This window comes from Triticum dicoccoides, chromosome 4A (genome assembly GCF_002162155.2).
Source record: "Triticum dicoccoides isolate Atlit2015 ecotype Zavitan chromosome 4A, WEW_v2.0, whole genome shotgun sequence".
Taxonomy (NCBI): domain Eukaryota; kingdom Viridiplantae; phylum Streptophyta; class Magnoliopsida; order Poales; family Poaceae; genus Triticum; species Triticum dicoccoides.
The window spans coordinates 643,577,281-643,593,241 of NC_041386.1; the positions used below are offsets into that span (position 1 = coordinate 643,577,281).

The 15,961-nt window shown below is 45.9% G+C and overlaps 1 protein-coding gene, 1 non-coding gene and 1 pseudogene across 2 annotated transcripts; 2 read left to right on the forward strand and 1 right to left on the reverse strand.

The window, feature by feature from the left end:
* The first annotated feature begins 3,946 nt into the window (after positions 1–3,946).
* On the forward strand, positions 3,947–7,569 carry LOC119287642 (phosphoribosylamine--glycine ligase-like). The gene is made up of 4 exons (XM_037567220.1): positions 3,947–4,437; positions 4,656–5,029; positions 5,489–6,019; positions 6,892–7,569. The coding sequence occupies exons 1-4, from the start codon at positions 4,191–4,193 to the stop codon at positions 7,303–7,305; spliced, it is 1,566 nt and encodes a 521-aa protein (XP_037423117.1). The 5' UTR covers positions 3,947–4,190; the 3' UTR covers positions 7,306–7,569.
* Positions 7,570–8,283: 714 nt separating this feature from the next.
* Positions 8,284–8,479, forward strand: LOC119290100. The gene has a single exon (XR_005141705.1). It is a non-coding gene; the product is annotated as a U2 spliceosomal RNA (small nuclear RNA).
* Positions 8,480–11,750: 3,271 nt separating this feature from the next.
* LOC119287643 lies at positions 11,751–13,452 on the reverse strand (annotated as a pseudogene).
* Positions 13,453–15,961: the final 2,509 nt, after the last annotated feature.

Below are 15,961 nucleotides of genomic sequence, written 5' to 3' on the forward strand. Positions count from 1 at the left end.
AGAATGAAATATCGACCATTAACTTGAAAGCAATAGGGTTGCTAGAAACACGAACAAGTTTGTGTTGAATAGAAGGCAATAAAGTGGTCGATGATAACACAAACCATCGAGGGCAAGGAGGGTACTTCTCATCATGAATTCAATTGATATCTTGGAAGGGGTCAAAATGTTGATGATGATCACGACACATTTTGTCGAGAGGTTTCAAGAAGATGTAACCGATCGGCGATGACATCAAGTTAACGGAATGATGAAGCGAGAAGTTATTGAAACCATAGGTACGACACAAACTTGAAATCAAGCTTGTCATTCAAGGACAATTGTTATGACGAGGAAGATCGACGTAAGATTAGCTCACCTCAAAATTTTTGCTCTAGGAAGAAGGACCAGGTAGCACAGTTAAAATCAGCATGACAAGAATATAGCCAAGCAGGCTAGGAATGATGTGATCGAGTTCAAACTCATAAGTCATGAAGGTTACCATGATTTGTTTAATCGCGGTACAGACTTCAGTCAGTTATCGGTGTCTTTGAGTGTTTAATAACTCAGAGCCCGTGAAAAATTGGAATCAGTGAGAATGTAGCACTTGATGAATAACTCATAAGAAGTATGTAGTTCCATGATAATCTCGAGATACCAGGGTGTAATACTCGACGACAAGTCATAGTAGAGGTTGGAATAGGGTAATGCTCTGCAGAAGACAAGTGCTCAAACTTGCACGACAAATGGAATCAAGGGGAAACATGGTCGGAACCATATCCACAGATACAAGATGAACTTATAACAAGTGGATAATTATTTTAAGAGAAGCTTCCATGATAAGGTATACATCGTTTCCATGGGCATGAACACAGGGTTCAAGGTCGACTCCCACTTGTTCAACGCATAACCTTTCATTTACCTCTCGTATTTTGAAAATGACATTAGTTGTTGAAAGTTTTACCTGGTGCAATACCAGATAAGTATGACCTGTGAAATCTTTCGGGTTTGCACAGATTAGGGGAGGCATTAGTTCAAACCATCGGGTATCTTAGGAACATATATCACAAACTTCGGGAGTAAATAACACAAGCTCGAAAGTAGAGCATGGTTGACAAGGCAGAGGATACAATTTACCAAAGGCATTATATACCTGTGGAAAGGCTCACAAGGTTATTGAATATTAAGGACGATGTCGGATGAAATCCAACAATGGATCTGACGATCCACAACGGAGCTGATGTGAGTATCAGTACTCTACCAGAAGAAGAAAGAATGCAAGGGGATCAGATGATAGAAACAACTGACTAACTCAAAGCTCAATTTCACATGAATTATGATTCCAAGACAAGGGATCAGAAGCAATGCTCTGAATAGGGATGGATAAGTTGAATAGTATTAGAGGTACAATCGTCGGCAATTTGATTGGTCGAGGTCCAGCTCATGTTCAAAATGACAACTGAGCCGGAAAGATAATTTAAAAGGATGAATTGACGTTTGCGCGCATTCGCTCACATGTTGAATCAATAGGATCAAAATGACGGTGTCAAAGGATACTAATGAATATCGCTAGACATATGGGAAGCATCCATAATGCAAGCAGACAAGTATTTGCAGAGCAATAGTTTGGAGAGGATCCTCGGAAGATCGGATAGTATTTTCGAGTATCTTATGAAGCATACGAACAACTAGGGATGAACAGATACTCGATAAGTGCGAGGAATTATCCGTAGGGGGTATTCATGCGGTAAAGGACTGCAAGGCAGTAAACTCAAAGGATTCTCGGGACAACGGAGAGTATTTCGGGGCATCTTGGAATAACAAGAGCAACGGAAAATGATTGTATGAATGGCAAGTGTATGCCGTTATCCATATGGATATATCGGTATTAGGGTATTGAAAAATCAGAGGGCACAAGGGTCTCGGGAATGATCGAAGAGTATCTTTAATATCTTCTGGTGAAGCAAGCGATCATCTGGAGTGAGGGGCTCCCCGGGAAAAAGTATTTTCGAGAACCTAAAATTAGTCCTTTTAGCAAAATCATTTAACCTGAATAGGAGAGAGATCAGAGTCCCAGAGTATAGACGAGGAGTAAAAGATCCTAATACCACCCAATGCCAACGTGGGCCCGTAAGGCGCACATCCATGTTAGTAAAAGTTTTGTAACGACTAGACTCAACTTCGGCCAAGGAGTGTGGAAGGGGGATTCCTACAGGCAGTCGGCTCTGATACCAACTTGTGACGCCCTCGATTCAATCGTACACTAATCATACACGCAAACGTGTACGATCAAGATCAGGGATTCACGGGAAGATATCACAACACAATTCTACAAATAAAATAAGTCATACAAGCATCATATTACAAGCCAGGGGCCTCGAGGGCTCGAATACAAGAGCTCGATCATAGACGAGTCAGCGGAATCAACAATATCTGAGTACAAACATAAGTTAAACAAGTTTGCCTTAAGAAGAGCAGAAAGTCCGTCAGCGACAGATAGGAATAAAAAAGGGAGGGTAATGGATCGTCTTGCCGTAAACCAGAGGACGATACAAATGAATCCAAGATGGTCCCATTAGATTTCAGAGAATATCTCACCAACTTGACATAAGACATTATTCAGTCTACCCATGGACGAGGGAAACCCAACTTTTGCACCACTTGTTCCAAGAAGTTTCAATCCACCCTATCATATGCCTTCGAGATCTCCAACTTATAGGCGCAAAAACTCTTTGTGGATCTTTCTCTTGCTTGATATCATGAATGCATTCAAAGAGTACTTTGGGCAGGGGTGATATCAAAGAAGGAGAAATGTGGCTTTCAAAGAGTACAATATCATTGTTTTGTTCTAATATCTAGATAGTATTTTGGACGGGGTAGCTAGTCTTTTGGACAAGGACAACTTTTGTATTTTGGCGCCTAACCATAGTATTTTGTGGGCTAAGTGTACGAGTGAAATGGCTTGTCTGTTCTTACTTGAATGATTGTTCAGTGCCACCACTTGTTGCTAAAAATAAATTATTTGCTGAGTTCAAATTTAAGTTTTAAGTGGTCCTTACTTCTAATGACAAGTGCTACTGAATTCAAGACTGATTAAGCATAGCTGTAGAGTACTACAGTAAGTCGGAATTTATGTGTTGTTGATTTCGTATAACATATAGACTGTTGTTTTCCATTACTGCTAAGTGCAGAATGCGCATTGTTGGGTGGTTCCAAACTGAATTTCACTATTGATGATTCAGTACAGGACATTGGTCTGTTGTCGAATTCCTGAGCAATCCCAAGTCTGAATCTTTTTTTATTGAAAACTATCAGTTGATGTTCTGTTGTCGAATGCCTTAGCAATCCCAAGGTTGAACCATTTTTTACCGAAGGTCGGTGCTGCGCTCGATGCCTGAAAAAATGTAAGTTTGCTGGTTTTTTAACTGAGGCAAGTGTTTTTTGGCATCAACCTTACTTCTTTATTTATTAAGATATAAAACAGGAATTTCATCCGAAATAACACGCAAAATACAATCCGGGGTACTTCGCCCTAAAATTCAGAAACCTTACTACCAACATCTTGTTTTCCTACCCTGCAAAAAGAACACCCAGTTTTCCTAACACATGGACAGCCCATTAGCTGATCGTCGGATCCAACTAACTTTGTGCTCTTGATCACGGCGACATCTATGGTTCATCCATCTCTATGATATTTTTTTATACCACTTCATGTGGACTATGATCAATAAAGCTTAATTATACCCCCCCCCCCCACCCACACACACAAAAAAAATCTAACTTTGTGCTCTTCTAAAGAAAAAAAAGCTATTTGTGCTCATGCCCCGTTAGCTGTCCGGCAGGTGACATATTCCTTGACTAGCGTTGTCCGTTGGATGTTGAATGGATGGTAGATGGGTAAGATGCAGCGTGACTTGGCAGAGGCAAGTCACTGGATCCGGCTCCCAGGCCTGACCGAACAAAACCGCGACGACAACCCTAGCCGCCTCCTCCTTTCAGCCGCCGTTTCTCCCCCCCGTCCCCGCCCCCGACCACGTGCTCCGCCGGCGGCCATCTTTCGCCAGATAATCGACGCCGCCGCCCCCGTCCATCCCGTCTCGCCGCCCCCAGCTCGACCTCGCCGCTGTCCAGCTCGCCGCCAACTAGCTCCCTAAGCTCAGAACAAGGCCTTGGGCGGGCGCCCTTTTTGCTCTATCTCAGGGCCGGCCCCGATGGCTTGTGCGGCTTACAGCATCAGGGGGCATCTCAAGCTTGCCACGGGGCCTGGCCTGGATAGTAATCATCTGTGCGGCGGCTGGAAGCCTTCGGTGTCTTGGCCCGTTTCTCGGGCATGGAGTAGCAATGTCTCCAATAATGCAGTGCAACACGTCGCCTGCCATTCTCATCTGTCTGTCCGGAATTCAGAAAGATGGCGCTCAATCCCGAAAGCTTCGCCGGAGGACGGGACCGTTGTTGCTGGTAGGTAAATTACATTTTTGGTCAGTTAGGTGTGATTTCTTCAACAACTCCATGGTGTTACAAGAATGATGCTTTTCTATGTTATGAAACCTCAATTTCTAATGTGCCGTGAGACGAAATGCATTGCCCAAAACCTTTCTTCTAGTTAACACCAGCAGCCAGTTTGATGTAAATTGCAGCACCAGTGTTCTAATTTTTTGTCTTGTTCTGTTCTTCAGAAGGGAGGATAACTGTACTCGTCATTGGTGGTGGAGGAAGGGAGCATGCGCTCTGTTATGCTTTGACCCGTTCGCCTTCTTGCGGGACAGTTTTATGCGCCCCTGGCAATGCTGGCATTGCTCAGTCCAGGGATGCGATCTGTATATCGGACCTAGACATTTCCAGTAGTGATGCTGTTGTATCGTTCTGCCGCAAGAGGGGAGTGGGAATGGTGGTAGTGGGTCCTGAAGGTCCTCTCGTTGCGGGTCTTGCGAATGACCTTGTCAAAGCTGGGATACCGACGTTTGGTCCTTCATCAGAGGCTGCAGCATTAGAGGGGTCAAAGGACTTTATGAAGAGACTGTGTGATAAGTGTAATATCCCGACTGCTCAGGTAATTCAGTTTACATTTGTGTTAAGTACTACATTTTCCAGGGTCCACAGGGGTTTGTTTTCACGAGATGCCTGCATAAGAGAAATGTTACATTGTTTTAGGCATTAATATTTCGTTCGTCCTGAGGCAATGCTGTTAACCGTGTTTATTTTGTGCCGATTTGCTGCTACTAAGTATACAGAAGCTATGCAATGAACTGTTACTTTCTGCTGGACAAACATTGTGTGACTGCATTATTTCCAACCATAGTTCATAAGTCATTGTTGATAATTTGATATCCCTCTAAAGGCAGATTGCTTTTTGAAATGAAGTCATCTTATTACTGCAGAAAAGGACTGTGAAATCACTTTAGCAGAAAACAGTGAAATTGATACTCCTCTTTGTTGATACTTACTGTAGATTCAGATGTTAAGGCATACAATTGAAGCTAATACCAGTACTCTTCTCTCTATGATGTAGTATCGCACATTCACGGATCCTGCAAAAGCTAAAGAGTACATCAAGAATCAAGGGGCCCCTATTGTTGTCAAAGCTGATGGATTGGCAGCTGGAAAGGGCGTCGTTGTTGCTATGACTTTGGATGAGGCCTTCGAAGCAATTAACTCTATGATGGTTGACGAGTCATTTGGTTCTGCTGGTTCACGGGTCGTCATTGAGGAGTATCTGGAGGGCGAAGAAGCCTCTTTCTTTGCATTAGTAGATGGAGAAAATGCTTTGCCACTTGAATCAGCACAGGATCACAAAAGAGTTGGAGATGGTGATACTGGTCCAAACACGGGTGGCATGGGTGCATACTCCCCTGCGCCAATAGTGACCGAAGAGCTTAAGAGCGTGATCATGGAAACTATAATTATTCCAACTGTTAAAGGTATGGCTGCTGAAGGATGCAAGTTTGTTGGTGTGTTATATGCCGGGCTTATGATAGAGAAGAAATCTGGGCTGCCTAAGCTTATTGAATATAATGTGCGATTTGGGGACCCAGAATGCCAGGTTAGTGATTATCTGTCAGTTTCTCTTTAGATATTTATATTTCCCAATTCAAGCATTACATTTTTTTTAGTCACAGTATGATCAAAATATTCTTGATGAGGCTGGACAATATCACAATAGAATGCAATGTTGTTGAACTCCTTCCTAACGGGGTTTGTCCTCATACTTGCCCTAATGAAGTTCTCTTCATACTTTCTTTAGTGATGCCTTAATAAAGTTCTCATGCTTTAGAGCTTGTTGGTTAAGTGATTTTTTAGTAACATATTCTAGTCTATGACATGAGAAATCGGCATTCAGAGGTACATCTTGTAGAATGTGCTCATGTCCAAAATAATGTATATTTGTAACAGAGTGAGTGCCTTAGAAATGCCATCTGAACTTTGTGTCTTATTCTCATGTTCATTTACTTGCGACACAGAAGCAGTGCAGCCTGCTTTTGTTCACTGCTCAAGCTTTCTTCTTTTGGAACTTGCTTGCTATTTATTTCTTCAATTATCTGTGCCACCTCTTGCTGTTCTATTGTTTCATGTAATTCCAGAAGTTCAGTCAATTTTGCTGACATTTGTGGGATCTTCAATTTTTAGCTGTCTGCTTAGGCATATGATTTTTAAATTAATGATGCAACTTTAAACTCACAGTTCAGTCCAATATGCCGTTGTTAAGTTTGGTAGGCATTTATAAATATTTGATAGCTGATGCGATTTTTTGAAAATTATCACATGAGCTATCGTGCTTCTGAAGTACACAACATAATGTCTTACCGCATTTTTAGTATGTTTCTTAATTCTCCTAGTTTACCTGTTTACATTTTGTTTTTCCAGCAAATTCTGGCTGTACTGCAATAATTTATTAATTCCTTTCCTTTGTGTCAGGTTTTGATGATGAGATTGGAGTCTGATCTTGCACAAGTCCTGCTATCCGCATGCAGAGGCGAACTGGGCAAGGTTTCGCTAACCTGGTCGCCTGAAATCGCGATGGTGGTTGTGATGGCGAGCGAAGGATACCCTGGCTCTTATAAGAAAGGCACCGTAATAAAAAACATGGACAAGGCCGAGCAGGTTTCTCCGGCTGTCAAGATATTCCATGCTGGAACAGCTTTGGATGGAGACGGCAACCTTGTAGCTGTCGGAGGCCGAGTTCTTGGCGTCACTGCGAAGGGCAAGGACATCGAAGAAGCGAGGTCGAGAGCGTACGATGCGGTGGATGTCGTCGACTGGCCGGAAGGATTCTTCAGGCGAGATATCGGCTGGAGGGCACTGAAGCAGGAGCAGACGGCTAACTACTGACTTGTTAGGTTTTCCTAAATCCGGGGTCAGCTTCGAGCGTCAAGTGAAATGAAGACAGTAGAGTCACCATTGTCGTGGTTGCGGAATTGACAGGAGCATAGCTTCTCCTGTCGAACATGAGCATCTTTTCACCATGGTTTTGGCTCCGAACCATTTGTAGCAGTCTTGTGTTTTCCACAAGGCAGGCAACTTTGTCAAGTGCAATTATCTCTTGATGTGCAATAATAATACCACCAACTAATTATTTTCTAGTGAACATAACCACGTGAACTCTTCATAAGCATTTGCTTATATGACAATCCTTCATAAGTAGTAGAAATTATGTGGTGAGCTAATGACACGTTAGAGGAGGGAGAACACCGAAATAAGTGAATCTACGCTAATATATGTCTACATACATCCATATGTGATAGTCCATTTGGAATGTTTAAAAAGATAAATATTTAAGAACGGAGGAAGTATTTGGTAACATCTAGAGCATTCTAGTATGCATCCTCGCCTCGTATTGTTTGAAAGTCGCTGGTTTTAACTGTGAAGTAGTACCGGTGCTACATATTTTAGCATGTAAACAAAAGAAAATAGTGTAAAGGGGATGCCAGTGGTGGCGGCTGAAAGAAATTTCTCAAAAATAAATAGTATGGGTGTCTAGATTTTTCCGTTTCTCTTTTTTAGAATAATAAAATAAAATATATTTGTTGAGAATTGCAAGAAAAAAGTCTGGACGAAGGACATTTGCTTGCTGAGCTCACTAGCCCATCTCTCCTGGGCTTTTATTCAACCACGGCCCAAACAGACCGAAACGGGGCCTCCCAGAGCAACGAACGGAGCAGAGTCGCGCGGTGCTAGCGCAGAGCTATCATTTCGTAGCACTCAAAAAAAAAAAAAGCTATCATTTCGTTTAGTTCCACCTTGCGCAGCCACAGCGGAAGGGAGGCGAAGACATGCTATATAAGGAGACCCTTGCCACCAAGAAGAAGCATACCTTTCTCGGCCTTTTGGCTAAGATCAAGTGTAGTATCTGTTTTTATCAGTTTAATATCTGATATGTGGACCATGTGCCCACAACGATATTAAATTTATTTTTTATGGGGAAGGGCCCATCACAGTGGCTTGCTGCTGGGGCCCTTGCGTGTCGCCCAGGCGTTGCACTGCTGCCTGGGCTGGCGCACCCCACCAAATCATCGGATTGAAAAGTTGTTTCTCCTGCCTTCTTCAAAACCCAAAACTGATGTTCGTTACTGAAGCTAATAACTTCAATCTTTGTGAAGCGATTTCTGCTCATCTTCTTGAAGCAGCTGCGCGAGGAGCACCTCCTCATTTTCAGGAAAACCATCCTCGCTTCAGAGAAGTGTCCTATGTGTCTTGAATCCACTGAACATGCGCACATCTGTTCCTCCATTTAGATCACCAGGCCAAACTGCACTGACATCAAGCTCATTTTGAAGATCAATGTCCAGCAACGCCTCCCTAGAACATTGCAACCCTTCATGACACTAATTGCTGTTCCTCTGGAAGATCTGGGATGCCAGAAATGCATTGGTCTTTAGACACCAGCTGATGTGCTCGCAAATGTAAGCTCTGATTTAATTCTGTGGTGACTTCCTCTCCTCGCGATAAACGCTAGCTCTGCAAAAAGCCCCTCTTATGCTCTAAACGAAAATTCAGAACTCAGGTGGGACCCCCCGCCCCGCCGCGACATTTCAAAGAAAATGCGCAGAGAAATTCTAAAAAAGGCGCCTAAGTAGATTATTGAAATCACGAGATTTCCCTTAGAATATGATCGATTCACGCGAATCAAATGGAGATAGTTTCATCAACCTTTTGTATTTTGTTTGTTCTTCTTTAGGGTAATAGAGAATATGCTCGATTCACATGAATCAAATGGGTGAATAGTTTCATCAAACATTTTGTTTGTTATTATTTAGGTTAATAGGCAGCCTAAAATTCTATAGAAAAACTTTTGTATTTTGTTTTTGTCTTCTTTAGGGTAATACGTATTATGAGCCTCAAATTCTTTCTACTATAGAACCTTTGTATTTTGATTTTGTCTTCTTTAGGATAATAGGTAGTCTCAAATTCTTTTTTTTTGCGGGGTAGGCTTAAATTCTTTCTATTATAGAAAAAACTTATGTAATCTGATTTTGTCATCTGTAATTTGATTTGGATTGTTTCTTCATTAATTTTACTTGACCTATTTTCTTTTCTTCAACAGATTCTCCTTCTTTCTTCCTGCAGTTTATCTCCTTATTTCATCTTATCCTTTTTACTCAGTTTCTACTATGTGCATATATACTTTGATCGAGAACACAAGTTCTACTATCTATTTTGACTGGAATTGCACATTTCGCAGGGATGCAAGTTCTGCTATGAAGAATGCAAGTTCTGCCATGATGAGTGCAACTTCTGCTATAAGTTTGATTCAATTTTGAAGGATGCAAGTTGTTATTCAAGTTCTTCTACTTGTGCATGTAATTTGTTATACTTTTTTCGTCTAGTTCTTCTACATGTAATTTGTTCAAGCTTCAGATTTCACATACATGGGTGAGTTCTTCTGATCTGTGTTTTATTCAAGATCATCGACCTCGGCCGCCTGGGATCTCTTCTGTTGCAGCGGCGACAGAGGGTTAGGGGAGGGTGTGTTGGATCGCGTGCAAGTGATTCGACCAGGTGTGTTTCCTTCGTGTTTTTGACTTTTTGTCTTTGTGTGTTATAAGCGGGTAGCGAGTAAATTGCAAAAAACCACCACAATTGCGGACCCTAAATCAAAAAACCACCATCATTCGTTTTTTTTGCAAAAACCCACCACTATTGTGCTGACAGTTTGCAAAAAACGCTGATAGGTCAATTAAAGCAATTTGATTGAAAACCTAATGAGTAGGTCTCACTGTCAGGTGCCACGTGGCACTGATGAAGACGGCGCTCGTCACACCGTTTGGATCACCCGTTAGGTTGACTTGGGACCCACCCCACTACAGTTAGCGTTGCCGCCGCCGATGGGGTCGATACGGCAGCGCCGCCCTCGTGCGCGCCGCCCGGCCCCGCCGCCACGTCTGGGCAGCTCGCACCGCCGCCGCTGCTCCTTGCGCCCGCCGCTCGCCACCCTCTTTTCCTCTTCCTCTCCTCTTTCTGTGCGCGTCCGCAAGCCACATAGCTACGGCCATGGCTCGGTCGGAGGTCAAAGCCGGTGGATCTTATGCCGCACGATCTCCAGCTCCGGTTAGCCCCGGACCACGTTCTTTGCTTCCTCGCGTCTCCAGGAGGTTCCTCGGGTGCCGCACCGAGCTGGGCAAGATCCAGAGCTTGGAGACGACGAGCACCGAGCCGTGGAGCGAAGCCGTCGAGGTGAGCCACATCAACGCCGGAACCCGTCGTCGTTCGCGCGCGAATACATACGCACGTACAGGTGTACAACAAGCTGCTTGATTGATTCATACGGAGGCTAGCCAGCTATGTACTGGCGGATGGATTGAACGACCTGAGTCACTGACCACCTCCGGGAGCACCCGTGCACCAGCGAGTTCGGATGGCGCTGCGTGCGCATGGCGAACGGCGAGCCCCGCGCTCAGATGCGTGCAGCGGCCCGGAGCAGCACGATGGCCAGGGCGTGAGCCGAGGTCTCGGGCCTGCACGGCGGCTCGGACGCACCGACGCAAAGGCGGCGCGGTGGTGGCCACCACGCGGCGGTGACAGCGCACGGCGGCAGCGACAGCTCGGCCGAAGTATGCGGCCAGCACGGCGATGCCCGTTATCTGGGAGGTTGAGGAGCATGGGGTGGTCGTGGATGTTGTCAAGGACCTTGAAGACCCAGTGGCGCACTACCCAGGCGGCGCGGCCGCGTCTTGCCACGCTGCCTGCTAGGTGTTTGATCAAATGCAAGGAGATAGAGGAGGGCCTCTTGGGAGCTCGACCATGGCGGAAAGGAGGCGTCCGGCCTACTGCTAATCCATTTGAGCATATAGGCGGCGCACGTGCACAGCTTGCACGAGGTGGAGCAGCATAAGAACTCCGCGTCCAGTGCTGGCGCTGGTTGGCTTCCGATGAGCCGAGCGTCGTCCAGAGCAGCGTCCATGGCGGGCAGGAGCTGCAGCGGCGGGCGGTGCGCCATGTCCGACGGCGGCGCAGGGCGAGGGCGGTGGGCTCGGGGGACCCAGCTGCACCGGTGGGCGCGCGTGCGGGCAGGCCCAGCTACCGTGGCTGGCGGCCTGGCGCTGCCGCGCGAGTCAAAGCCCCTATCGACTTAACAGTATAGGCTAACGGTGTGACATTTGACCGCCACGTCAACACTTACAACTGGATCCCATCTGTCAGATTCTGTGTTAAAAGCTGCTTATTGATCGGTTAGTGTTTTTTGCAAAAGGATTGCTGAATACCTGGTTGTTTTTGCAAAAAAGAATGAATGGTGGTCATTTTTTGATTTAGAGTCCACAATTGTGGTGGTTTTTTGCAATTTACTCGCGGCTAGCAGGTATAGTTTTGGTCGAGACTCTCACAGCCCAACTATGTTTTGATTGAAAGAAAAAAAATCTATTGAAAACAGAGCTTGTGTAAGTCGATTTTGGTCGTACTGAAGTTCTGTTGGACCGTTCGATCACAAATCCAACGGCAGAAAAAATTCGACTTACACACACTCGCTCCCATTTGTTTTTCGAATTTCTCCGCCGATGGTGCAAAAAAAAGACCGTGCATCATGGATGGAGCAGGGCAGGTACAGTACTAGCTAGCAGGATTGCCGTGGAAAGATGGAGCTAGCACGTCGCGGATCAGCTCGTCCAAGTTGCGGCGAGACGAGCCGCCGGCATCGGTTGCCACGACCGCCTTCTCCCTCCACTCCCGCGCCTTCTTCTTCATCGCCTTCCCCTTCTCCCCCTCCATGACCTCCGTGATAAGGCCCGCGATGGCGTCGCGCCGGACGCTGCCGTCGATCTCCATGCCGACGCCCCATACGGTGCACTGGTACCGACAGTTGGTCTGCTGGTCCGCGAAGAACGGCCAGCTGATGACGGGCACACCGCCGCACATGCTCTCCAGCGTCGAGTTCCAGCCGCTGCGCGTCAGGAGGCCACCAGCCCGCGCCCCGCCGTCTCGTCCGAGAACTCCAGCGGCAGCACGGCGGCGTCGCCCTTGACGAGGTCCGGGCGGATGACCCAGAGGAAGTGCCTGCCGCTCTTGGCCAGACCCCACGCGAACTCCACCAGCTGCTCGTTGGTCATGACGGTGATGCTGCCGAAGTTGAAGTACATGACGGAGCCGGGGTCCTTGCCGTCGAGCCACGGCAGGCACTCCTCCCGCGGCTTCCATAGGCTCATGCTGATGGCGGAACTCGGGCCCTTGAGCGGTGCCAACAGCGAGAGCGAGCCGATGGTGTAGACCTTGGGCAGGCCGAGCGCCTCCATGGCCGCCACCTCCTCTCCCTCGAGGTCGTCGAAGGTGTTGACGATCACCGCCGACGCGCCGGCCGCGCGCTCCGTCATCCCGAGCGCGAAATGCAGCATGTAGTCGTCCGGGGCCGGGCTGCGTATGAAGCTCGAGAAGTCCCTGAACCTCATGTTCCTCAGGCCCGGAACGTCCTCCACCGGCGTGTCAAGGTACTCGTCCGTCAGCTGTTCGACGTCTTTGATCGGCGCGAGGCCGCGGGCGAAGAGGAGGCGGTAGTGGCGGTAACCGAGGAAGCTGATGGCGCTGGCCGTCCACAGCTGGACATAGGAGAGGCCGAGCTCCCTGGCGGCCTCCATGGAGAAATCCATGACGACGTCGGAGACGACGCAGGTCACGGGCGGGCCGCCTGCGTTGAGGTCCGCGAGGAGGCGGCGGAATGGCCCGAGGCAGGTCTCCGTGGTGGACTTGCACAGCGACGCGATGTCCTGCGTGACGTCGTCGTCGTCGGACGGCGGCAGGCCGTCCGGGATGGTGGCGAAGCAGAAGCCCGGGACGCCGGCCACCGCGGCGGGGCCACGGGAGCGGACGAGGTGGGCGTGGTTGTACTCGGTGTTGACGAAGGTGACGTGGAAGCCGCGGGCGTGGAGCACCCTGGCCACGTCGAGCATGGGGATGATGTGCCCCTGCGCGGGCGCCGGCAGGCACACGGCGTGCGCTCTCTCGGCCAGCGCCGGCGGTGCCGAAGAAGAAGCCATTTCCCCGTGCTTTTCGAGCCGAGACGACACTGGTTGCTGCCAATCGAGGATATGAATTATTTATAGGCAGCAGGATAGCAATCACAATCACGTCTTTGAACTGGTATCCTGGTAGGAGTATGTAGGAAGTGAAACGCAAGTGATTACGTCGATAGACTCGGTTTGTTGACTCCATATATTGCTTATTTATTGTCTTATCACATATCATATCTTATCATATCTCCCGGAGGATGCAAACTTTCAGTGGTGAATATCTTACTCGGCCAAAAGTCTACAATGGTAGGTATTTTTTTTTCTTTTTACGAAACAGAGGCAAATTTTTTGCCTCATTGATTAATAAAGAAGAAGAGAATTGCCCTGTTAGTGACGAAGAATCGGGTGAAAACCAATACAAATATATCACATGTGAACTACTCACAAATTATGGAACACCACAGCCGCACGATCAATCCAACAGACGAAACCAACATGCAACAACAATCACTTACGCTTGTAAAACACCCAACGGGGAACACCTCGACTGAAGACAAGGGACATCACCATGGGAATGGTCCAAGACATTAATTGCAGATTATCCATTTAAGCAAAGCAACATATATAAGTAACTAACATAGTGTAATGAATGCTGGCCTTTGATTGCTGATGCTTATTATTGTGCAAAAAGATTTACATAGGATCCTCCAATTAGTGTATCGTGGCGTAAAAAAGGGGCGTATTGTTAGGGGAATTCTGGGAATTCTCTCTCAACTAGCCATTGAATCTGGATCGAGGTTTCGTTTACATCTCAGGGAATCGGGGGAGGAGGAAGGAGAGATACACACGCTACAGGCCAGCTAGCCGTTCCACCGTACCCCCCTTTTCCCAGTCGTTCACACCCATATAAGTACTCACACCTACATGGCCCATTCCGGCCCAGCCAGCCGAGCTGGTAAGCGAGGCTGCCTCTTGGGCCGGCCTTGACTTTCAACCTCTTCTCTTGGCACCTTGGAACTGGGTGCACTGTCGCTGACACGTATACACTAATGCATATAGTAATTGTCTCTTCTAAACAAATCATACACTTTATTCATGAAATCAAATGGGTCGCATTAACTAACTCTACATATTTGGAGATGAAACGTATGAATTCCAGGGAGTACAAGGATCTGCCATATTTAAATATAAGGTTTTAGCGCGGTACAAAAACAAATTCAACATGTATGACTCGAACAAATTTTGAGTCCCTTCAAAAATATAAACGTAACAAAACAAAAGTTTTTTGTGGGGGACAAACAAATCAAAAGTTAATGTTGTACCCAGAACAGACTATTGTGAATGCATTCTCAAAATTTGTCTGAAGGAACTGAAATCTGATTGAAAACAAATGCAATAATCTAAAATTGTATGTAGCAATTCCATTCACATGTCAAATTAGTAGTTTGTCAGCCTTGCAAACATGTTGATGCATATACAAGTTAAAATGATGCCAGCTCAATATCCCGAAGGTGCTTGTAGGGGTAGTGTGTGCGTGTGCATGTGTGTGTGTGTGTGTGCGCGCGCGCGTGCGCACACGCGTGCCTGTTTATTGCATGTGCGTGTATGTGGGCTTCTGCGAGTAATACTCACTAAGTCAAGAGTTCTTAGCAGTATATTTCCCCATTGTTAATCGGCACCTTTCCAAAAAGAATTATTGCCTTCCCGCAAATTTTTTATGGCCTATGTAGTATCTAACCTCTTTGAAGGTAAGAGATCATATGACCCTTGGATCAAATAACATAGACGGCTAAGATAGTTTTGGATCATGTTAAATTTTCTTTATCATATAATTGATTTGAGTGAATAATACCCATGCGTTTAGACTTTTGCTCTACCAATTTTTATTTTGGCAGAAATGATTAGGATATATTATAAAGACTCATCATAAGTACAAAGCACCCGAACATAATAAAAATTAAATTGAGGCATCTGAACAACCAAACTACCAACTGTCGTTAGGACGAGCATCCGACGTGCCGTTGTCACAACTCTCATACGGAAGCCGGTCTGACCTTGTTGATGACAACCGAGAAGTCTTTGTACACGTAATCCTCTACCATCTAATGCGGGAGGATGTTTTGGACACCTCCGATATGCTTATGGTCGTAAAACAGTGGATTCACATTTGCTATGCAACACACAATTTTTTTATTTCAATTTTGAGACCTCTGCAATTTTGTGGGAATTCTGGAACTTTATGAATGATTTGGGTTTCAATAGGAAAATATGCTTGAATGTGAAGAAAAGTCTAGATCTTGAAGTATCCGAGGAATCAGGAAGTGCCTTTCAAATACCTAGAGGACGGGAAGATGGAAAAATCATGGTCTTTGTACTTCTGTTGTTCCGTAATATAGTGTGCATTAGCTTTCATCGAATTTATAGATTTTGATCAAGTTTATAGAGGAAATTACCCATATCCACAATACCAAATGTCTACCATATGGAAGCATGTCTCATGATGAATCTAGTGTTGTTGATTTGGTATTCTAGATGTTGATAAATTTTCTATA